The sequence below is a fragment of the Arachis stenosperma genome, chromosome 8, assembly GCF_014773155.1.
Source record: "Arachis stenosperma cultivar V10309 chromosome 8, arast.V10309.gnm1.PFL2, whole genome shotgun sequence".
Classification (NCBI taxonomy): Eukaryota; Viridiplantae; Streptophyta; class Magnoliopsida; order Fabales; family Fabaceae; genus Arachis; species Arachis stenosperma.
In genome coordinates, this window is record NC_080384.1 from 3,130,964 (window position 1) to 3,156,000 (window position 25,037).

The 25,037-nt window shown below is 36.6% G+C and overlaps 4 protein-coding genes across 7 annotated transcripts; 2 read left to right on the forward strand and 2 right to left on the reverse strand.

The window, feature by feature from the left end:
• The first annotated feature begins 41 nt into the window (after positions 1-41).
• Positions 42-3,765, forward strand: LOC130945253 (uncharacterized RNA-binding protein C660.15-like). The gene is made up of 8 exons (XM_057873985.1): positions 42-468; positions 609-1,074; positions 1,582-1,710; positions 1,826-1,866; positions 2,190-2,353; positions 2,444-2,546; positions 2,631-2,800; positions 2,894-3,765. Exons 1-8 carry the CDS (start codon positions 42-44, stop codon positions 3,278-3,280), a joined length of 1,887 nt encoding a protein of 628 aa, XP_057729968.1. The 3' UTR covers positions 3,281-3,765.
• Positions 3,766-15,528: 11,763 nt separating this feature from the next.
• LOC130943862 (uncharacterized) lies at positions 15,529-19,400 on the forward strand. 2 transcript variants are annotated; one of them, XR_009071899.1, is made up of 7 exons: positions 15,529-15,904; positions 15,986-16,081; positions 16,337-16,570; positions 16,804-16,906; positions 18,065-18,294; positions 18,742-18,898; positions 18,974-19,200. XR_009071899.1 is itself a non-coding variant. In XM_057871916.1 (6 exons), the coding sequence occupies exons 1-6, from the start codon at positions 15,615-15,617 to the stop codon at positions 19,191-19,193; spliced, it is 1,173 nt and encodes a 390-aa protein (XP_057727899.1). In that variant the 5' UTR covers positions 15,529-15,614; the 3' UTR covers positions 19,194-19,400. The 2 variants fall into 2 exon arrangements, 1 of the variants encoding a protein (XP_057727899.1); XM_057871916.1 differs by lacking the exon at positions 18,742-18,898 and having other exon boundaries at positions 18,974-19,400.
• A 960-nt stretch (positions 19,401-20,360) lies between these two features.
• LOC130945160 (coatomer subunit zeta-3-like) lies at positions 20,361-22,314 on the reverse strand. Its single transcript, XM_057873854.1, has 6 exons — positions 22,133-22,314; positions 21,584-21,743; positions 21,105-21,252; positions 20,945-21,022; positions 20,764-20,848; positions 20,361-20,506 (listed from the first exon to the last, which is right to left on the reverse strand). Exons 1-6 carry the CDS (start codon positions 22,142-22,144, stop codon positions 20,447-20,449), a joined length of 543 nt encoding a protein of 180 aa, XP_057729837.1. The 5' UTR covers positions 22,145-22,314; the 3' UTR covers positions 20,361-20,446.
• A 117-nt stretch (positions 22,315-22,431) lies between these two features.
• On the reverse strand, positions 22,432-24,577 carry LOC130946778 (EPIDERMAL PATTERNING FACTOR-like protein 6). Of its 3 annotated transcripts, none has more exons than XM_057875622.1 (4): positions 24,057-24,577; positions 23,404-23,969; positions 22,821-22,882; positions 22,432-22,750 (listed from the first exon to the last, which is right to left on the reverse strand). In XM_057875622.1, exons 2-4 carry the CDS (start codon positions 23,504-23,506, stop codon positions 22,547-22,549), a joined length of 369 nt encoding a protein of 122 aa, XP_057731605.1. In that variant the 5' UTR covers positions 23,507-23,969; positions 24,057-24,577; the 3' UTR covers positions 22,432-22,546. The 3 variants fall into 3 exon arrangements, with proteins under 3 accessions (XP_057731605.1, XP_057731603.1, XP_057731604.1); XM_057875620.1 differs by having other exon boundaries at positions 22,432-22,753; XM_057875621.1 differs by having other exon boundaries at positions 22,432-22,753; positions 23,404-23,982.
• Positions 24,578-25,037: the final 460 nt, after the last annotated feature.

Sequence of the window (25,037 nt, forward strand, 5' to 3'; positions counted from 1 at the left end):
CTTTAAAATTAATAGTTTTCACTTTTCAGCAATGAAAATCGATGGCCATGGAAGTGGAAGTGGAAATGGAAGGGGAAGATGGTTCCAAATTCTCATTACAAGTCACTGAAGCTCGAAACACAGTCATTGGACGAGGCTGTGGCGGCGGCTTTCATACAAAGGATCGCACCGTTTCACGTCGCCACGTCTCCTTCCAGCTCAGCTCCGATTCCGATGACCCTAGGGTTTCATTCGAGGTCATCGGAAGGAACCCTTTTTGGGTTCACCACGGAGCTCTTGGCCTTAAGGTTTTCCGCAAGTTCGAAAAGGGTCAATTGGAACTCGGTGACCGCTTTTCCCTCTCCGCCATAACACCATTCTGGCTCCATTTCAATTTCAACAACCCAGCTCAGAACGTTTCAAGTTCAAAGCCTCAGCTTGACATCGACATTGACCAAATTGACCTTTCGCAATTCGATCCCGTTAAAGGTACTAAAATGTGAAGTTTTAACCTTTTTGGGTGTCAGTATATAGGGTTTGTTTAGGGTTTAAGGATATAACGTTGAACAGCTTTGATGATAATTATTTACTATGTATCTTCTTTGATTTCATGGTGATTGCCATTTTAGAGATTTTGAAGACTTCATTTTGGGTTTTGGGAAATGCAGAGTTTGGTTTCCTTGCGATTGGGCACGAGTTTGATGACTATCCAAAGGGGAAGATCCGCAATGTTAAGGATTGGGAGTGGTTTCTTGAGGAAGCTAGAAATGACAGTGATGATGATGACGATGAGGAGGGGAAGCAGAGGAAGAGGATGAAGAGAAAGCGGAAGAAAAAGAAGGGTCCGGAGGAGAATGAAGATGATGAAGAATGGGGTGGTGAAAGTGATGATGAGGGTAAGGACCTTGTTTCTAACATGAGCAAAGGTAAGAAGAGGGCATGCTACTCCACAAGATCTAAAGACAGGAAAAGTGGCTCTACAAGCTCTAAGAGAAAGAGAGATATTAAGATCAATCAAACTTTTGAAGATGATGAAGATGATGAGACTCTAGGAGGCTTCATTGTTGATGATGAAGAGAATGATCAGCAGGAGGAGTTAGATGATGATGATGATGATGATGAAGAAGAAGAGTTTGAAGAAGAGGAGGAGGAGGAAGATTAAAGTTTTGAATTAAATCAATGTTGGTATATGTGGGAATGTTGTTCAGTTAGGAAACACTTGATAATATTGAGTTCTGTTTTGGTCAATGGCTTAGGAATGAATCTAGATTCTAGAACATGCATTAATTAATTACACAAGATATATGTATTTCGAGCCATTATAATTATTATGAAGTATTTAAGCACATTTATAAAAGGATAAACTTATTAATACTTGAAAATATAAAATAAATAATTAGCAACGACGACGTTTATGTGAGTGAGAGTAGCATGAGCAGAAATAGAAGGAGGCATGAACGCTAATTTAGCTGCAGAATCAGAGTTGCATGAGCGTTTCATCGGCGTTTTAGGGTTCTCACTTCTCACTCACTACTAACTATACTCCATTGATTCCAAGTTGCATGCTTTTTAGTGTTAAAAGGTGCACAACACAATTAATTGAACGCATGGAAGCTGCCACCTACGAGTCTACGACTACGAATACAATGGCGAGCAAGAATTCAACCCAATTGCCAATCACCAACATTACGTAGGGCCCTCCTTCAATCGCCGCCATTCTTCGTCTTCAGGGTTAGTTTGCTTCCAGTTTGCATTGTTAACATATTATTCTCTTTCTTTACTCTGTTTCTGTTTCTTGAGTTCTGCTTCTGGGGCCTCTTCATCATCATTTTTTCTTGTTTGATAGGAAGCTATTCGTTGGAGGCATCTCTTGGGAGACTTCTGAAGGTATATTCTCATTCTTTCCATCAATTTTTGTGATTCAATGTTTGTGGAGATTAGGTTTTAAGATGCAAGAGTGAAGAGTGGATGCATCACACTTGTATAGCAAAGAACTTGATATAATTATATGAATGCACTAACTGGTATCTATTACCGAAAATAATAGCTGAACAATTTTCTTACATTCTTACAATGGCATTGGGATTAGTTGTATAGTATTTACATTCTTGATATTTATATCATAGATGCAAATAAAAGATTGCTTTTGCCTGAACAATTTTCTCATTCTGCATTTTTCTTTTCTTTTCTTTTTTCTTCCTTCTTGTCAGAATCATTTTGTAAGTACTTCAACAATTACGGGGAAGTGATAGATTCAGTGATAATGATGAATAAACAGTCCGGAAGGCCTCGGGGCTTTGGCTTTGTAAAATTTGCTGATTCAGCTGTTGCAGATGAAGTTTTGTCACAGGAGCATACCATAGACGGCAGAGTGGTAATCTATTCATTTCAAATAAACAACTTCAATCATTTTAGTGCATATTCCTTCCCCTCGTGACAAACTAACTCCTTTTTGTTTTATCAGGTTGAAGTGAAGAGGACTGTCCCTAGGGAGGACACGGAAGTTACCGGAGTATTCAGAACAAAGAAGATCTTTGTTGGCGGATTACCCCAGTTTTTCACTGATGGTATAGGGAGCCAGCCACCATTTTTTTTTCTGGATTGCAGTGCGATTGTTCAATGTCTTTTGACTGTAGCTAATTATATTGTAGATGAATTGAAGGATTACTTTTCAACTTATGGTAATATTGTTGAGTACCAAATCATGCTAGATCATAAAACTGGAAGATCTAGAGGCTTTGGATTTGTCACTTTTGACAATGAAGATTCGGTTGAAAAGGTCTTCTCGGCAGGAAAAATACATGAACTTGGAGGCAAGCAAGTAAGTCAAATTCTTGTCCCAAACATAGGCTGATACTACTTTATTTATTCCTTATGTATTCTTTTAAATAAGAGAATCTGACTATAAATATAGGTTGAGATTAAGAGAGCCGAGCCTAAAAGACCAGCGAATTCATATGGTGGAATGGATGGATTTGGTGCATACAGTTCTAGAGGTCGTAATCATGGAAAATGGGATGAACCACATACTAATTTTGGCATGAACAGGCAATATGGCCATTTCGAAGGAAGCTACGGAGGAATTTCTGCGGCATCCTACGGTGACTATTGTGGATATGGTTATGGATTTGGATATGGTAGAATGTATGGGTTTGGTGGGTATAGATTCAATCCTTATGGCAATAGTGGTTGTGGTTATGGTGACATGAGTATGTATGGAAGAGCAGGTCGTTTCAATCGTACTGGTAGCAATGACAATGATAGTCCTGCTGCTGCAAGATATCATCCTTACTGGAATTGATTGGTTTTACAAAATCAGGAAACCATAGAAAGGTAAGAATGCAGCAGCAGTGAAGGTTGCCAAATTGGCTTACCAAATCACAATATTAAATGTCAGGTTCCTTGCAATGCCTCCAGGAGGACCGGGGTTCATACTATGTTTAAAGGGTCCATATAAGCTAACTCAGGAAGGAGTTAGCTTAATTTTGTTTCAGTATATAGTTAACACTTTTACAATTGTGTTCATTATATATATATATATATATATATATATATATATTGTTTATTTTTCTTTGCATATTTGCACAGGTTTTTAGGTTTTTTTTTGTTGTATTTTGATTTTATCCATCAAAATAGAAGAAATTATATAAGATTTGTTGTGATAAGAATGCTTTATCACATCTTATGTGGATGTCCATTCTCAAAGATGATTGTATTTAATATAATTTGAAAAAGTAAAGCCTTGCACATGTATAAATAGGGGCATAGACTGAGGCTTTTTACACAACAAGCAATAAAATATTCTCTTTCTTTTACGTTGCAATCCTTCTTTCTTTTTCTTTATATTTCTTAATTTTTGTTACCTCTTATTTATTTATTTATTTAGTTATTTTATAACACGTTATCAGCACAAAGCTCTAACAAAATTTTAGGAAGATTCCAGGTAACAAATTTTTATTATGTCGAATCTCTTTCATCTTGAATATAATGCTTTTGATATATTTGGAAACAATTATTTATCATGAATACTAGATGCTAAAATCTATCTTGATTTAATGGATATTAGAGATACCATTAAGGTTGAAAAATAATACATTCCAGAAGGATAAAGTCAAAGCCATAATTTTCCTTCGTCGTCATCTTGACGTATGATTAAAAAATGAATATCTCATATTAAAAGATCCGGCAGATCTGTGAAAAGACCTTGAAGAAAGGTACAATCATAAAAAAACGGTGATACCTCCTCAAGCCCGATATGTTAGAGAAAATTTTCTCGACTTTCCATGCCTCGATTGTTCTCCTGCAGTAGCAATCGAGAAAAAGAATTTAAAAGTATTCTGAGTTAATTTCTTGCCTTCTTGTTGCTGAACGCAACAATGAATTGCTTTTAAAGAATCATGAAGCGCGCCCAGCTGGCGTCGCCCCATTTCCTGAAGCAAATGCGGCAAATTATAACCCCAGAAGAGGTAAATGGCAAGATTTTGATAACAAGAAAAATTATGGTAGGAAAAGAATTATATTCACAAGAAAGTATCTCACTAGAAGTGGGATAAAGAAAGAAACAATGGGCAAAATAAATCAATTGAGAATAAATATTTCCGTTGTGGTAGAAAGGGTCATTGGTCACGTACCTGTCGTATCCCAAGGCACCTAGTTGATATTTATTAAGCATCCTTGAAAAGGGATGACAAAGAAAAGGAAACAAATTTTGTTTCAAATGATGAAAATTCCACCACGCATTATGATGTATTTAATTTCTTTAAGGATTTTGAAGGAAATATTGGCTATTTGATCAATGATGAAATAGTTTGATAAGTATTCATGTGAATTATTTTACTATGCATGTATTTTTACTCATTTTATTATTATTATTATTATTATTATTATTATTATTATTTGTTCTTGAAGAAAAATGGCAAGGACATATTTTGAAGATATTTGTCTTGCGGATAGTGCAAGTTCGCACACTATTCTTTAAAGTGATATATATTTTACCCATCTTATGCCAAAAGAAGAGTATGTTAATACTATTTTTGGCTCAGGCAATGTGATAGAAGGCTCCGGAAGAGCTATAATTTTGTTTCCTGGAGGAACAAAATTTGTAATAAATAATGCACTATTATCTACCAAGTCTCTGAGGAACTTGTTGAGTTTCAAAGATATTCGCCGAAATGGATATCATATTGAGACTACGAATGAGGTAAGTTATGAGTACTTATGTATCGCAACTCATGATTCAAATAAAAAGATTATATTAGAAAAGTTGTCTTCACTTTTATCTGGGTTATATTATACCAAAATTAGTGCAATTGAATCACATGCCACTGTAAATCAAAAGTTTAATAGCCCAAATGAATTCATAACTTGGCACGACCGATTGGGTCATCCGAGAACAACCATGATGAGGAGAATTATTGAAAACTCCCATGGACATTCACTAAAGAACCAGAAGATTCTTAAAACTAGTGAATTTTGTTGTGCTGCATGTTCTCAATGGAAGTTAATTTTAAGGCCATCACCAGTAAAGATTGGATTTGAGTCCCCTGAATTCCTAGAAAGGATTCAAGGTGATATATGTGGACCTATTCATCCACCATGTGGATCTTTTAGATATTTTATTGTCCTAATAGACGCATCTTCAAGATGGTTACACGTGTGCTTATTATCTTCTCGCAACCTGGTGTTTGCGAGATTACTGGCTCAAATTATTCGATTAAAAGCACAATTTTCAGAAAATCCAATCAAAGCAATTCGTCTTGATAATGCTGGTGAATTTACTTCCCAAGCATTTGACGCTTATTGTATGGCTAATGGAATAAGTGTTGAACATTCAGTAGCTTATATTCACACACAAAATGAGTTAGCAGAATCACTTGTTAAACGCCTCAAATTGATTGCTAGACCCTTACTTATGAGAACAAATCTCCCAACCTCGGTTTGGGGCATGCTATTTTACATGCCGCAACATTTATTCGTTTGAGGCCAACGAGTTACCATCAGTTCTCTCCTATGCAATTAGTTTTTGGCCAGCAGCCAAATGTTTCCCATTTAAGAATATTTGGGTGTGCGATATATGTTCCCATTGCACCACCTAGTCGCACTAAAATGGGACCCCAAAGAAAATTGGGGATATATGTTGGATATGATTCTCCCTCTATAGTGAGGTATCTTGATATACGAATGGGAGATGTATTTAAAGCCCAATTTGCGGATTGTCATTTTGATGAATCAAAATTTTCAACATTAGGGGAAGAGAATAAGCTTCCTGAAAAGAAATTTAATTGGAATGCATTATTGTTGATGCATTTAGATCCTCGATCAGGGCAATGTGAACTAGAAGTTCAAAAGATTATACATTTACAAAGAATAGCAAATGAATTGCATGATGCATTTTCCGATACAAAGAGGATAACTAAATCTTATATACCAGCAAAAAATGCTCCAATTCAAATTGATGTCCCAGTAGGACAAGTAGCCACTGAAGCAAATTCACGCCAGAAGCGTGGCAGGCCTGTCGGTTCCAAAGACAAAAATCCTCGAAAGAGAAAAGAGGTAAATACTATTCTTGTTGAAAAAGACATAGTAGAGACACTTGCAGTTGTCCAAAATTCTGATATAGTGTTAACGCCAGAAGACGTTCAGGTACCTGAAAATTGTAAAAATGACGAGATCTCGATAAATTATGTCTTTACAGGAAAGAAATGGAACCGAAATAAGACAATTGTCAATGAAATATTTGCATATAATGTGGCATTAAATATCATGCATGAAAGTAAGGATCTTGAGCCAAGATCAGTCGAAAAATGTCGACAAAGGAATGATTGGCCAAAATGGAAAGAAGCCATGAAGGCTGAATTAGACTCACTTGCAAAATGTGAAGTCTTCGGATCTGTAGTCCGTACACTAGAAGATGTAAAACCTGTTGGATACAGATAGGTATTTGTGAGAAAACGAAATGAGAAAAATGAAGTTGTGCGCTACAAAACCCGACTTGTGGCACAAGGTTTCATAAAGGCCAGGTATAGATTATGAAGAAATGTATTTCCCTGTAGTGGATGCGATAACATTACGTTATTTGGGCAGTTTATCTGCATATCATAAACTGCATATGCATTTAATGGATATGGTAACAACCTATTTATACAGCTCATTAGATCGGGATATCTATATGAAAGTCCCTGAAGGACTAAAGATATCTAAACCATCCAATGAATATTCACAAGAGTTATACTCAGTCAAATTGCAAAGATCTTTATACGGTCTAAAGCAATCTGGACGAATGTGGTATAATCGTCTTACTGAGTATTTGGCCAAAAACGGATTCAAGAATGATGATATCTGCCCATGTGTTTTCATAAAGAAATCTGCATCTGGTTTCATTATAATTGCTGTGTACGTTGATGATTTAAATATCATTGGAATTCCTGAAGAGATTCTAACAATTATAAAAACTCTAAAAGAAGAGTTTGAGATAAAAGATCTTGGAAAAACTAAATTTTGTCTCGGCCGGCAGATCGAGCATACAAAAAATGGGATCTTTATTCATCAAACAACATATAAAGAAAAGATCTTGAAGAGATTTTATATGGATAAGTCGCATCCATTAAGTACTCCAATGATCGTAAGATCTTTGGATGTAGAAAAGGATCAATTCCGTCCAAAGGAAGAAAATGAATATATCCTTGGTCCTGAAGTACCATATCTTAGTGCCATTGGAGCGCTAATGTATCTTACTAATAATACACGACCCGATATATTATTTGCTGTGAATTTACTAGCAAGATATAGTTCCTCTCCAACCAGAAGACATTGGAGTGGAATCAAACAAATCTTTCGATATCTTCATGGAACGGTTGATATGAGATTGTTTTATCCCTATGGATCCAATCACAATTAGTTGGCTATGCAGATGCTGGATATTTGTCTGATCCACATAAAGGGAGATCTCAAATAGGATACCTGTTCACATATAGTGGTACAACTATATCATGGAGGTCCACGAAACAGACAATAGCAGCAACATCTTCTAATCATGCCGAAATACTAGCGATTCATGAAGCAAGTCGCGAGTGTTTTTGGCTCAAGAGTTTAATTCAATATATTCTGTCATCATGTGAACTGATTGATCATAAGATAGCTCCAACTGTCCTGTTTGAAGATAATAGAGCATGCATTGCTCAACTTAAAGGCGGATATATCAAAGGTGATAGAACAAAACATATTTCTCCCAAATTCTTCTTCACTCATGATCTTCAAAATTAAGGGACAATTGATGTCCAACAGATCTGCTCAAGTGACAATCTGACAGATTTATTTACAAAGTCACTCCCAAAATCCTCTTTTGAAAGATTGGTACATGAGATTGGGATGTGCCGATTTCGAGACATTAAATGATGTCGACAAGAGGGGGAGACTGTACTCTTTTTTTCTTGGTCAGATTTTTTCCCATTGGGTTTTTCTTAACAAGGTTTTTAATGAGGCAGTCCCCATCACAAAGGATATTGTACTCTTTTTCCTTCACTAAAGTTTTTTTTCATTGGGTTTTCTTTAGTAAGGTTTTAATGAGGCAATAATCCTAAATGGTCATCCAAGGGAGAGTGTTGTGATAAGAATGCTTTATCACATCTTATGTGGATGCCCATTCTCAAAGATGATTATATTTAATATAGTTTGAAAAAGTAAAGCCTTGCACACGTATAAATAGGGACAAAGGTTGAGGCTTTTTACACAACAACAATCAATAAAATATTCTCTCTCTTTTACCTTGCAATCCTTTTTTCTCTCTCTTTATATTTCTTAATTTTTGTTATCTCTTCTTTATTTATTTATTTAGTTATTTTATAACAAGATTCCCTATGTTTGATATTTATTAAATCAATAATGGTAGGTGTCTAAATTAAGAGATAATACTCAATTTGGTCCCTGAACTTACACGCGAGTCTCAATTTAGTCCTTGAAGTTTCAATTGCCTCTATTTAATCCCCAAACTTTGTGAACATAACTCATGTTAGTCCTTGAAACAATTTTCAATCTACAAACGTTATCGGAACATTGTCGTGATAGTCGGATGCCACACTAAACTTTGTAAAATGATGTCATTTTTGTTTTGGCACTCAAATAACCCAAAAACAACATCCAAAATGGTGTTTATTAAAATTTTACCTAACAAAATAAGTAATACGATGCTCTTTTTGAGCTATTTAAATATCGAAACCAAAATTACATCATTTTACAAGTTTTAACGTGACATGTGATAGTCTACAACAGCGTTCTATTAACGTTTTTGTACAAAAAATTGTCTCAGAGACTAATATGAGACACATTTATAAACTTCAGGGACTAAATAGAGGCAATTGAAACTTCAGGGACTAAATTGAGACTCACGTGTAAGTTCAAGGACCAAATTGAGTATTATCTCATCTTTTAAGTAATCAAGTTTAACAAAGTTGTTAAAATTTAAAAATCACTCATGGACTACATTCTCTCTTCCTTTTAATGATCGATTCTTCTTCTTTTACGAAAATTTATGTGCTATGCTTTAAAATTTGTGTATTCTTTAACAAAAATTTGTGTACGACAAAAAAAATGCGAAAAATGTAATGTGTGTAAAGATAAAGATAAAAATTGAATAATTGACCATTTGTACCCATGAGAGTTCAGAACGCTGACAAATATACCCATCGTAGAACGAAACTGACTTTGTAACCACGAGAGATGGGCTCCGTGTGACAAAAATAGCCTGCCTTGGGTTGGCACCTGCTTCGGGTATGTAGCGTCCAACGTGGCTCTCCGAACCTCCCAAACATTAATCCACGTGGGCTATGCACGAACACGTAGCCACGAACCCTAATTCCCAATCCTCATCTCACCCTCTCAGTATCTCAGTCTCAACTCTCACCCTCTCACCCTCTGACGAACCTTAATAGCCACCACCATCGCCACCGCATCCCACCGCCATCGCCACCGCATCCCACAGCCCCTCTTCGTCGTCCCACCTATCCTCCATCGCCGTCGCAGAGCTCCTCTCCTCCATCGCCGTCGCGGAGCTCGTCTCCTCCATCGTCCTCGCCCAGCTCGCCACCTCCACCGTCGTCGCCGAGCTCTCCACCTCCACCGTCGTCGCCTGTAATACTCTGCCTTCCACCTCGGCTCCTATTCAATCGTCGCCTACTCTGTGCTTGATTTTATAATTTTTTGATTTTTCTGTTCATGATTTGTTAAGTCTGTGTTCATCTGTTCATGTTTTGTTAGCTGTGTTCATCAAAAATTCAGAACATGTTTATAATTTGATTTTTCTGTTCATGTTTTTGTTCCTATTTGTTCATGCTGGATTACATGATTTTGGTTGCTACTTGATGTTTATCTAGAATACATGATTTTGAGTTGCTGCTTCATGTTTATCTGGATTACATGATTTTGGTTTCTGTTTGATGAATCTTCAATCTGTTTTTGGCTTTCTATTATGATGCGTTTATTGGTGACTTGGGATTGAATGATGATCATTGCAAGCAAATTGAGGCTGGGGCGTTGAAGGCAGTTGGGGAATATTTTTACTTTTTGCTGCTTCAATTTTGCTGCTTCATGAATCTGTTTAGAAATAGGGTTTTGTTGCTTCAATTTGATTTTTCTGTTCATGTTTCTGTTCCTATTTGTTCATGCTGGATTACATGATTTTGGTTGCTGCTTGATGTTTATCTGGATTACATGATTTTGAGTTGCTGCTTCATGTTTATCTGGATTACATGATTTTGGTTTCTGTTTGATGAATCTTCAATCTGTTTTTGGCTTTCTATTATGATCATTGCAAGCAAATTGAGGCTGGGGTGTTGAAGGAAGCTGGGGAATATTTTTAGTTTTTGCTGCTTCAATTTTGCTGCTTCATGAATCTGTTTAGAAATAGGGTTTTGTTGCTTCAATTTGATTTTTCTGTTCATGTTTCTGTTCCTATTTGTTCATGCTGGATTACATGATTTTGGTTGCTGCTTGATGTTTATCTGGATTACATGATTTTGAGTTGCTGCTTCATGTTTATCTGGATTACATGATTTTGGTTTCTGTTTGATGAATCTTCAATCTGTTTTTGGCTTTCTATTATGATGCGTTTATTGGTGACTTGGGATTGAATGATGATCATTGCAAGCAAATTGAGGCTGGGGCGTTGAAGGCAGCTGGGGAATATTTTTACTTTTTGCTGCTTCATGAATCTATTTAGAAATAGGGTTTTGTTGCTTCAATTTGATTTTTCTGTTCATGTTTCTGTTCCTATTTGTTCATGCTGGATTACATGATTTTGGTTGCTGCTTGATGTTTATCTGGATTACATGATTTTGAGTTGCTGCTTCATGTTTATCTGGATTACATGATTTTGGTTTCTGTTTGATGAATCTTCAATCTGTTTTTGGCTTTCTATTATGATGCATTTATTGGTGACTTGGGATTGAATAATGATCATTGCAAGCAAATTGAGGCTGGGACGTTGAAGGCAGCTGGGGAATATTTTTACTTTTTGCTGCTTCAATTTTGCTGCTTCATGAATCTGTTTAGAAATAGGGTTTTGTTGCTTCTGTTTGATTCAGTGACGAGTATAGGGGTAATTCATGATTCATCCATTGTTTGCTTCTATTTTCCTGCCACTTTGTTCTTATTGCTTCTTGCCATTGGTGTTTGATTTGAATCTGCCGATCTGATGCTTTTCGATTTGAGAGTAGTTAGACAGATTACATTACCATATGAAATCGTGGTTGAAAATTGCTAAATTAGTTGATTAGTTGATTTAGGCTTTGTGTTAGGTGCTTAAGTAGTTGATTTATGGTGTCTATTAGGTGTAGTAACATGCACTATTTTCTTAGAATGTGTTGGTTTATTTCACTTTCAGGAATGGTCACCATCCATATAACACTGTGTATTAATCATAGAGGACGGTTTGAGAGAGGGCCGTGTGGGAAGCTTAGTTACGTTGGTGGTGAAGTCACAGAGATAGAGAGGGTTAATGTTGATACCTTGAATGGTTTTTTCGTATCTGATTTGGTGAAGGACATAGGATATACATCTGTGTCTAATTTTTTCTGGCTGGAACCTGGGAAAGAGCTTGATGATGGATTGAGGGACCTTAAGGTTGACATGGATATAGTTAGGATGTATGAGGCAGCTGTGAAGAATAGTAACAGAATAAATGTATATACAGAGCATCCGGTGAATGAGCCTGTCTTAGTTGAGGAAAACAATATGACTCCATCAAAGATGAGGGTAAAGCGTTGTGCTAGAAGGGTTCCAACTCCGAAAAAGAGTCCAAAAAGAAGGTTGATAGTAGTGGAAGATGAGGATGATGCTGAAATTGTAAGTAATCTGCAAGTTAGGAAGGAGGACCGAAAAAGGAGTGAGACCCAGAACAGGGAAGAGGCCTATGAAGCACATAAACAGGCTGGTTTGGAGGCCCAAAAAAAGACAATATCAGTGCGGCCCAGGAGACAGCAGACCCACAACTTTCAGGATCTGTTGAGGCAGGACATGTTTCTCAGCCTCCCCCAACACCTGTCATACCAGATTTACCACCATCAACTCAGTCCCAACTTTTTCAGCCACCTATTGAACAAGATCAGCAACCAACAGCGTCTGCTTGTTCAGACTCAGTCCCTTCTTCTCAACCCAATGTCTCTGCACCTCTTGAACCAGAACAACTAACCCAATACACCCCACATCCATATGGGAATCCACTCTCACAATCAACCCCTCAGACAGTCCCACCATCTGAGACCAATAGGACTCCCCAAAATGATCAGAGCAATCCTTCAGAGGAGGTTCAGGGAAGGCCAAATGTGAACAAGAGGAGATCAACTAAGAGGCCCCCCTACAGGCCAGTCTTTCATCCCGAACCCCGATCCAGACAAGCCTCCAACCTTCTACGTCCCCGTTGATGATGATGATTTCTCTGATGAAAATCCTGGACATCATTGCTATGAATCAGAGGAATTGCATAGCATAGCAAGTGACGATGATACTGAGCAGACGCCAGTTTTTCCACAGAGCAATGTTGATGCCCCAGTTAACCAGGTTCGGTTGGAGGTTGGGATGGAGTTTGAAACTCTAAGCCACTTCAGGAAGGCTGTCAGAAAGTTTAATATCAATATTGGAAGGAGCATATTCTTTGCTCCTTGTGATTCTACAAGATCGAAGGCTATATGCTATGATAAGGATTGTCCTTGGCAAATATACTGTGCCAAGAGAACATTTCCAGCAAGTTTTCAGGTAAGACATTTGTAAATGAACATACCTGTAGTAGGGACAATCACTGTAAGTCAGCAGATGGAAAGTGGGTCATAGATGAGTTGGAAGAGAGGATACGAGTGCAGCCAAACTTGACAATTAGGGAGGCTGACCAATACTTCAGATCCGAGTATAATGTACTAATCAATGAAAGGAAAATTTATAGATCTATGAAGAAAGCAAAAGAGCGAATAGAAGGTTCTGAAATTGCACAATATGCACGACTTCATGATTACGGTAACCAGATACTGAAGACTAATCCAGGTTCGACAGTAAGGATCCAAACGGATCCCGACTGCACAGCCACAGCCACCAGCAACAAATGCAACAACCAGAAAACAGGTTAAAAGGAGAAGTGTTAAACGCCCTCCTCCAGCCGGACAAAGACAGCAGCCAAGTACACCACCTACCAACCAGCCAGCAACAACTCCATCCACACACAACTCTCAAACTACACCACATCCACTGCAAGGTGCTAGTGCAGAAACAAGCACCCGGTTCATGCCCACACCTGGAGTTGTCACTCCAACTGCTACAGGTCGAGGCACATCTGATAGAGGGAGAGGTCAAGGTAGAGGTCGAGGCAGGATACGTGGAGCAAGCGGAGGAAAAAATAGTCTGTCAAGCGGGAGCAGTAACTTGACCCCAATATCATAGACTACTATTTGGGAATTCAGAATCTGGCTTTTTGTTGTTTTTAGTTTACACTTGTGAGATACATAACTCTTATGTTTTTTGATGCATTTTCATGCAATTGCTTAGATATGACTTAGTAAGGCTTTTTTTTAGGGTGTAAATTCAGTGGCCAGTATTTGACTTTTTTGTCTAATATCAGAATGCTTGGAACCTCCAGCATCCATATATATATAATGAACAATTTACTTGTTAAAGCAGTTATATACTTGCCTTCTTTTACCTCATTTTGATATCACTATTGTTATTGTTACAACACTTTCTTCATCCAATTTGGTCCTTACTCATATATTGAAAAGCAAAATTATCAGGTTGCTAATTTTCAGCTTTCTGTTTGATCCTTAAGGAGAAAGTACATATTTATGTCCATTTTGTTATCAGAATCATTTCAGATTGCAGCAACAGATTCAAACATTGTGTATCTACATCAATGTATCACATGTAAAGCAAACCAGTATAGATTAGAAACAATCCATATCATGCCAATATCATTCAAAAATTTTAACTATGACAGAACAAAGACCTCCAATTTTACAAGTCTTATGATTTCATAACCAAATACATCTCACAAAACAGACAAAATGCTACCCCCAGTGCAACAGTAATAATCATCACTCTAATTCCCCTAATTTCACCCTTAATTTCAACCCTAAATTTGTCTATCTTCTTAGCCATCATTGAGGATGCTTGCAAATTTCCCCCCTGTATTCAGAGTCAATCCATCATCAAGCGTTGCATAACAATGCTCGAACTTTCTCTTGGCTAAACATCTTGCCACGCTCTCCCATCCTTATTCGAGTTCATCCACCCAAACAAAGTATCTGCAATCTCTTGTCTGAGAGAAAAAAAAAACCAAATTTGTCAACTAAAACTCAGAAATCATTGTCTCACCTCAACAACAACAGCAGCGGTCCCTTACCGCCCATAGAGGACATCTGATGAACCATCTGTTAGGGTTCGTAATCGTTCCAGACTCCATCAACACAACATCCCTCCCACAGAAACATTTGACGTCCAGCTTCTTCTCCTTCATCTTCTTCGAACTGGAAGAACTGCTGCGAGTTCCAAACTTGGCATCTGAGTTAAATCTGCGTGATGACATCGCTGGGGTTCTGAGATAACTCTTGGTGCGCTTGAATTGCAACAATGTTTCAGATTTGGGGTTATGGTTCGAATTGGGGAAGAGAACTTACTAGGATTTTCATTTCAACCATTACCTATATATACAAACGTTCAGATCCACGTGGATTAATGTTTGGGAGGTTCGGAGAGCCACGTTGGACGCTACATACCCGAAGCAAGTGCCAACCCAAGGTAGGCTATTTTTGTCACACGGAGCCCATCTCTCATGGTTACAAAGTCAGTTTTGTTCTACGATGAGTACATTTGTCAGCGTTCTGAACTCTCATGGGTACAAATGGTCAATTATTCATAAAAAATTTTAAAATGAGAAAGTTGGTAAAATAATAAATGAAAGAGTTACTCTTAAATTAAGATAATATATTAACTATTTACTCTGTTGTTTTACCAACTTCTTGCAAGAGAGAATCCAAATTCAAAATATAAATATACATTTTGAGAAGACGAGGATTCTGTGATGAGCTCAAGATAGATGCAAAAGTGTTGATGACATGGATCAACTATAACAAGTTGCTGTTAACGTCTCTCATTCTGTGGAGATGGCAATTCAGAGAGGGTTCTCGAAATCGAAAGCGACGAGATCGGCGACGTCCTCGATCCTGGTGCTAGCGGCAACAGTCACCGCCATTGCCATTATCTTCCTTATCTTCTCTCTCCTCTCCACCACTTCTTCAAACCCCAATTCTCCGCAACACCACCAACTCCGAAGGTACCTATATTGGGGCGACAGAATCGATTGCCCCGGAAAACACTGCGATTCCTGCGAGGGTTTGGGCCATCAGGAATCAAGCCTCCGCTGCGCTCTCGAAGAAGCCCTCTTCCTCCAAAGGTACTCTTTTTCTTTTCTGCAATCTTACTATTTACCTCTACCTAACTTCATTGTGAGGTGTTGGATTTAATTGAAGTGCAGAACCTTCGTTATGCCGTCTAGGATGTGCATCAACCCCATACACAACAAGAAAGGGATCCTTCACCATTCCGTTGCTAATGCTACTTCTGAGGAAATGTGAGTTCTTTTCTTTCTTCAATGTTGATGTGTTTTTCGTTACTCAATTCATGTGTCTGGATCTGTTCTTGTTTACTGTTTCTGTGAGGTGAACAAACATTGCTTCTTGTCATGGTTTTAAATTGTGCTTTCTTGTTGTATTGTGATTGCTATGGGAAGTTGCAGCTGATGCAGCTGCTCTTGCTATCATGATTCAGTTATGGAAACTGTTGTAAATGCAAATTTACGTCTGCAATTTTGTTTTTGTGGCAATAGGTGGGCAGGTAGTTCTTGCCCCATGGACTCTTTATATGATGTGGACAGGATGTCCGAGACTATTCCTGTGATTTTGGACAATTCAAAAGAGTGGTATCATGTTCTGGAAACGAGCATGAAGCTGGGAGCCAGGGGAGTTGCACATGTGCAGGGTGTTAGCCGTGTCGAGCTTAAACAGGATACTCACTATTCAGGTCTGTTGCTTATCAACAGAACCGCTAGCCCTCTTTCTTGGTAGGTCAGCCAACCTTGTTTGCTTATGACGTATGTTTAATATAGAATTTCATGGAAGTTTGATTATTGATTGTAAAATCATGGCTCGAGATTTATGTTATTAGACCATAGACATACAGGATTCCTCCTAATATTTGGCAGTTATATGTGAACATGATTATTACTTCTATCTAGTCATTATTCTTCTGAAAATTTCCAATTTTCTTGAGATGTGAGTAATGATGGTGTTTCAGGTTTATGGAATGCAAGGATCGAAACAACCGTAGTGCTATAATGTTGCCATACTCGTTTCTGCCATCAATGGCAGCGCGTAAACTAAGAGATGCAGCAGAAAAGGTCCACCTGACACACAATCTTTTTAAAGCTTCTCTTTAAGTTTGGTAAACTTCTCGTGCTAGATATATTGATTTATTATATTTTATAAGATGTTTATTGCTTGAATAATACATTACTGTAATGGTAGTGCTTTATAATATACTTTAGAGTGTGCCTACAGTGTTCTATGGCCAAATGTCTTCACTGCTTTATAATACACCTTCTCCCTTCCTTTGGAGAGATTATAGGTGAGGGTTTAGGATTTAGGGTGAGTGAGTGAGAACTGTTGGTTTGTTTGTGAAAATTTTCAATGAAGCAAAGGGTTGGATGTTATTGTCTAGATTCTTCTATGTATCCATGCTTGAATATTTCATTTATGTGCTACTCAAGGATTTCGCAGCAGATTTTCCTTACGTTGATTTTTTATCCAAAAGAAATTTCATCGAGTGGAAATAAATGATGTGGGACGTGGGGAGAGGTAAGATATCCTCTGAAGTAGAAATGAAAAGAAAGGCTAGGAAAAGGTACTAAGCAAGAAGGCAACATTGATACCCAGAGTCTTCCCATAAAGGTAGTAGTGAATACTTTGAAACAGCCATTAGGAGAGCATAAACAAAGGAGCTGTTTGGGATGAACTACAAATTAGAGAGGGTAGAGATTATGGGTAGACTGATGTTCTGATTTCCTGATTCATAAAATTTCAGTGAAGGTAGAGCAATTTCCTGTTTCCTTTGCTTCTTTCCGAGGAAAATAAAATTATACCTAGTACAGACATGCCCTTTTGATATACAGAAATATGTGCCAAGGTCTTCTTGGAGACATCATCTTCTTTCCCAATCTTCCACATAGACATTATATTTTACTTTACAGGTTCCTGGTTATTTCCTTGTAGATTAATTATATTGTGATCTATGTATGTTTGCAGTGATTGTCAGGACTTATGATTCAGGCACTTATCTAAGATTTTGATTCATGGCTTGATTGATGAAATTTAATTATGCAGCTCATATACGAGTGTTATTCTGCAAATTTGAGAATTTTGTGATTATAGTTATAACATGCTGGCTGAGTTCACACTATAGCCTTACATTCAAAAAACTATGTCCAAGTTACACTGTTCAATTTCTGACCTGCTTACTGGTTACACTGTTCAATTTCTGACCTGCTTACTGGTCACAGATCAAAGCACAACTTGGTGAATATGATGCCATACATGTCCGTCGTGGGGATAAAATAAAAACCAGGAAGGACAGATTTGGAGTAGCAAGGAGCCTGCATCCTCACCTTGATAGGGATACGCGAGCGGAATTTATACTCTGCAGAATCGCAAAGTGGGTCCCTCCTGGAAGAACCTTATTTATTGCTTCAAATGAAAGGTCTCCTGGATTTTTTTCACCGCTTGCTGTCAGGTAACTGTTCTATTGTGCACCTTGGTTCCTAGAAAATTGAAACTTTTAAAGGTAGTATAGTATAGGAATCTATATGGCGGCTAGAATATTTATGTTCATCATCGGATGAAGTTGATCTTTTCAATTTTCTGATGTTATAAATATTAAATACTTGTCACTCAAGGAACCATCAAAGGATGTGCATTACATACTGGACTTATGTGTGTCATTTATTCAGTTCCAGTAACATGTGGAGTTATCAAATGGTGCAATAGCTGTATCATACTAGTCTCCATGGCTGTGAACTGAAGACTTCATCTGCATGCATGCCTGTGTTTGTGTGTGTGTTTCTTTGTGTGCATTCATCAAGACATGAGACTACTTTCTCTTAAGTTGGGCTATATCATATCCTGTATCTGCTTTCTATTGGTTCACCTACTGTGGTGAAAATGTTGTGTTCATATGCAGTTTGGACACCACTTAAGTCCACACCCTATGCAATGGATGAAGTGTGAGTCTACCCCATGACCTATAAGAACATATAACACAACTCTGTTGCGGTTGGTTCTTATATTTTACCCAGTCACGTTGATCATATAATTCATGGAACAATGACTTGTTAAAGGTTTTGTATCTCCATGTAGCTTTCAGCTGATTAAGTTCTATTGATGTTCATGATGATTCAAATCCAAATTTGCAGGTACAAAATGGCATATTCTTCAAACTACAGTCATCTCCTGGATCCCTTGATTGAGAACAATTACGAGTTATTCATGGTGGAGAGGCTTATCATGATGGGTGCGAAAATGTTCATCAGAACATTCAAAGAAGATGACACGGATCTTAGCCTCACCGATGATCCCAAAAAGAACACAAAAGTTTGGCAAATACCTGTCTACACAGCGGATGAACCATGCTGACACCTACATTCATACATAGTACACTACAATTTCTTTGTAATCCACATCAAGTAGAAACACTTGCATGATCCCAAATCTTTGGGAAAAAATGCCAAGGGACTAAGGGGAAATGTGAGCCTCCTTAGTTCATGTTGTAAATTTTGAGGTTAGTTGGAACTAAAATTAGATTCATTTTTTAAATGCATTATGCATGTATTTATTTCGCTCCGAAGCTGACAAGGCCATCTCTTTTCTTTCTCTTTGTTTTCACTATCGTTTGTTTTTATGTCTGAGGTTTGAGCCGAAACTAGGATTCATATTTCATACATATAAATCATATCCAGCGAATCAGCCATTTATGGAATGTTTGGTTTTCTTTGTTAGAAAAGCTTCAAATAATAATTTGGTAAATTCTCATCTCTTATAACTCTTATCAGAACATGTTATTTGCATATTTAAAATAGAAATGTTGAAGACATATTAAGAGAGAAAGAAGCATATTCTAGCATTTCTCTTTGTTATTCCAATCTAGTATCTCTTTTTAATTTTCTTTTTGTAATTTGTTGGATGTCCAATTTTGAAGAGTAATGTTTGATGTATTTATTTTATATAAGATAACTGAGTTAATCTATTTAATATTTATCATTGAACTGAATTTTAATGAGATTTAGTATGTTAGCCAATAATAATGGATGAATTATTACAATGTTATATGCAAAATTAGTAGAATAATCCGTTTTCATTCTTGAATGTCCAAAGAGCGTCTGTATAATGTGTTCCAAACAGAAAATCCAAGATTCAGTTATTAGTCACAATTTTGTAATAATTGAACTTTCTTTTGGATTAAGTAAAAAACTAAGATTTTCTAACATATAAAAAGGGTTAGTTGATACAAAAAAAGTCGTCAAAGCCAAAAGATTTAATCAAAAGTTAAGGTAATGAAACTAAATGATATCCAAGAAGTTTGAATGAGGTTAGCTCAATTGGCATATGCGATAAATGATATAGGATTGAATCGAATTGTGTAAGCGCAGTATAAGCTTTCCTCTTTCCACCTTAAAATTTTGTTTAGGATAGATATAAATCATAGAGTCTTTGCTATATTAATGGAATTAGAAATATAGAATTAAAAAGGAAAAGAAAGAGAGTGAGAGAGGGTATAAGACTCTATATAAGCAGCCGATAAGATGCCCAGAAAAAAATCAGGAGACAATTTCTTTTTACGCCAAATATCGCTCAAAATGTAACAAAACTCATATCTCTGTATGAAAACATCATTTTAAAAGGGTTCTTGTCAAATGTTCTCTAGCTGTAGCCCATGCTTGAGTAAGTGTCTGCAATATCAGAAGTTCAATGTCAGAAGAAGACCGCAGTTATTTTTATCAGTCAAATGTCGAGACTAATTTATACACAACAAATTGTCCAAATATACCTTAGATAATATGTGATTAAGATTCTCAATAACAATTTGACTATTTGAGGAACAAATCCAACAACCTCGCGTCTATATGGCAATTCATATGTTTCTAATGTGCAAATTAAAACAATAAGCAACGTTACTGCCACAAAGTAACTGAGAATTTTGCATTACCTGCTCAGACAAGGGGGACTCTGCATCCAAGTTATGGGAGGTCACTTTTTCAGCAATTAATGGTCCATTTGTTTCAAGTATCATTCTTCAAAGCAGAAATTATTTAAGAAATAAATTAAAATTTTACGCAAATACCAAATAATAATAATAATAATAATAATAATAATAATAAATCACATACCCTCCATCAACAATCTCGTCAAGACATAAGAGAACGAGATCCAAATTTTCAAGTGCCTCTCTTTTGTCTACATTATTTCTGTAAACAGCACAAAATATTACGTTTGATGAGTAAAAGCAAATGCATAGTCATAACTAGCTAAAAAAAAGGACCTGAATACCTCAAGAGAAGCGTGATTGCATCAAAGAAACCCTGAAGAACTGATGATAAAATGATCTCATTCTCATCATCACTGCCGGTGATAAAGAAATGCAGGTCTTGTACAAATTTGTAAATAATGATATTGTTCTCAAGCAATGTTATCTCAGCTGCAGATTACACGAAACAATGTATTGGAGTATTGGTCATCAAAGAAGCATTACAAACATGAGAACCTATATGATATCAACCAACCTTTCTACCTAGTAAACAGAACACTTAATTATGCTTCCACTAAAATTTAGAGCATGCTAGGTTTCTAGCCATTGCAGACTCATTTCCCCCTTACATTATCCCTATGGAAAATTTTGATATTTCTTAATTGCTAACATCCTAGAAAGAGTGATTAAATTTGAATACAAAGGAGTTCTAATTTAAATGGCTAATACAAGCAGATACACAAAAACATAAGGAACCCTAGGAACATTGTGTTGTTGTTACCTTCTGTTCGAGCATTGGTCTTAACGGTCTTACTGAACACAAACTTCTCAAAAGCAAGCTTTGCACTGTTTGTTGGCCAGTCATCTGAAAAATATTTGACTGCCACACGCTTTCCCTCGGAATCCAAAAGAAGAATATTCTTTATCGCCGGACACGAGACCTAAAGATCAAACCATATATGCAGATGATATCAATCACCAACAATTTCACAACATTATCCAGATTCACATTATTCAACGCCATAAATGGTCCATCAAACTTTATGATATAATAATTAATCTTGTCTAATAAGACCTGCAGCATTCAATGAAATCTATTCCTTCTATGACCAAATTAACAAATCGTTTGGCAAAGATCAATACGAAAAAGACGACCTAATTGGATCTGAATTCTGAAATGAAAATCAGTTACGAAACTAAGAATCTGCGATTGGGAATATATTAGCATACAGATTCATCAGCTTTATAGAAATTCGAAAACAATCGATGATACAATAACAAGATGCAACAGTAATTATCAGCTGAAAACGATAGAGGAAGAGAGAATTACATGATGCGCCATTGAGGAGAAACGGAATGAATGAGAGTGTGTGGGGAAATTTGAGATCTAATAAGTGTGACACTGGGATTTCATTTACGCGGGGAACAAGGGCAATTTCGTAAATATATCGCGAACCATTGGCCTAATAATAATATTTCACCTTCCAAGTAGCCGATAATTTATGTTCAAACTGACCAATCCTCCTCAAGTTTTCATGTAACATTTTATTTTAACAAATTCACTCAATTATCTTTGCATAAATCTTCTACATTTAACATTTAATTTTAACAAATTAAGTCAAATGAAGTTGGTCACGCATTGTGCATGTATTTTACATATGTGGTTGGTACAGAGAGAAAAAGCAAATGAAATTATACATTGAATTGGATATGATGATATGAACAAAATGAATTAATTAATTAATCAGGGGCTATAGAAGAAGGGACCACACTTGCATCTCCAGCTCTCAGGCTCATAATTGGCGTAGTGAATGGCTAAATGAGTGCGCTTGCCGGTGCTGGGAACTTGAATGGCTTCACATGGTGTGCAACCATAGCACTTGTGCTCACAGCTTGGTGGACTTGACCCTATTTTCTTCACTGCTTTCCAATTTTCCAATGACTTCATCTTCTTTAAACAAAAACAATTTCGGTCAGAATAGAGAATGGAACCACTAAGTAAAAGAGAACACACGTACCTTTTCTGACTCTATAGTAGTATAGGGTGGTGAACACTTTGGTGCTGCTGACTCATTTGTTCCTGATCATTAAGCATGGATAAAACACAAGATCAGGATGAATGAGATGCTGTGAAAAATTTTATAACAGAGATGCCAATTTATCTTCAAAGATATTGACAGATCACAATTTACTTAAGAACTATGAGGATGGTAAAAAAAACGGACACAACATGACACGGACATATAGATATACGAATTTCAAATTTTTGTTAAAACCTGTTTGAAAAAGTATTTCTTTTTGACACGTAGACACAATAACTAAATGGAAATAGCTAAAGACACATAGAAAAGTTCTAAGAGAAGTAGGAGCTTAACACTAAATAGAAAATAAGTCCATCTTTCAAGGTGCATGTTATGTTTTACTTAAGCTAATGGAAACTTTCACTTCTCCAACAATTGATCATATAAGAAGGCTATATTTGATTTATGAACCAAAATTTAAAGCAAATTCAATTTTGAGGGGATAGAATAATAATTGATTTTGGGAGCTATAGCATGCAAGCAAAAAAGATGCTAAAAATGGTATATAGGGTAAAGAAACCTGGATGGGACATGGCATGATCTGGAGAAAAAGGCCTCTTAGCTACAGAAACCCAACTCACTGATTGGAGAACAATCAGAAAGCACAAGAATCTTCCCTTCATTCCAGCTTCTTTTTGGGTCAAAATCACAAATTATGAATGTGATGATGATATCTAAATCCTCCCTTTCAGTAGAATAGGCAAGGCATGATGATTGCTACAACATATATATAGAAGAAGGAAGAGAACAACTGCTATCAAAGCATGTAATGCTTGCAATTCCCAAAATAATCTTCACAAATCACAACCTTTGGAGTGTATATATATATATAGAGAGAGAGAGAGAGATTTTGCTTCACAATGCAAGCAAGTGATGCACTGCTAGTTAAGGAGGCTAGCTTTCTGGGTCAGTGATTTTCACTGTCTTTCTTTTTTCTGCCTCTAATGGTAGCTTCGATTGCTTACCTTTCTATACAAGCCAAAGCTCTCTCTGAAGAAAGAAAAAAAGGGTCTAAAAAGAGAGTAGTACTACATATGGTGGTCCACAAGTCCAGAATAACAGCACCCTTTTTAGGCCTTGAACACCCTGCAAAGGCACCCTAATCATAATTATATATCTGATATATCATATGATATTGCTGTTTAAAAATAATAACAATAATAGCTTTGACACCTAGAATGCAGAGCTTTTGTCTTCTACTGATGCTTTCTTTGATGGCCCCATTCCTCATACTAAGAAAGAAAGAAAGAAAGATATATACAGTATCATGAATGCCACAGTGCTACTTAATTATATGAAGTGGAAAGAAGGTACCACAGCCTTTGAGACATTCAAATCTTGCACCAGAAAAATATATGTTTATACATTACACATAATAATAGTATTTAATGAAGTTAGTTAAGGTTTTCTTTTACTGTGTTCACTTTAATTGTGGTGTAGTAGTACTAGAGTCAACTTTTCTACTGGGTGGTTGTTGAGAGAACAGATGATCTGAGCCATTGAATGAAGAAACAGATTATGTAGTAGTACATTTATTTATGATGGTTGAAGGGGGGGCAGTAGTAATAGTATTTATTGATGGAAAAAAGCAGCTATGATAGTAGCATGGGGCACTTGGAGGGTTCAGTTGCATTTATTCACTGCTCTCATCTGCTACTAAGACTAAAGCTCTTTTTAGGAATTAGAAAAAGTATCTACTCTACTAATTAATAGAGTGTGGCCAATTCAGCATTTGTGTAAGAACTTATTAATTAATTAATATCATATTATATTGCAGCATTTGAATTTTTATTTTCATCAAGACTTATTAAGTTGTTGATCACATTATTCTTTGGTGATCACATTTGGGTTCACATCAAAATGCCAACAATTTTGCCAGGGATCTTGCAATGCACGTAACATCATCAGTTAATTTCAAACATTCCATCCAAATTGTATTATGGCCACAAAGACAATGTAATGGCCATTTTGGTTCATCATCATCACAATCATAACTATTTCCAGCATGCAGGGGGTCATTTTTGTGGCCACCTACAATTTTCAAAGGCCACATGCATGTCTTAGTGATACACATACTTTATAATACATTGTCACGCGTTATGGGATACATCTGCTTCATGGAAAAAAAAATTAAATTAGTTAGAAGTAATAATA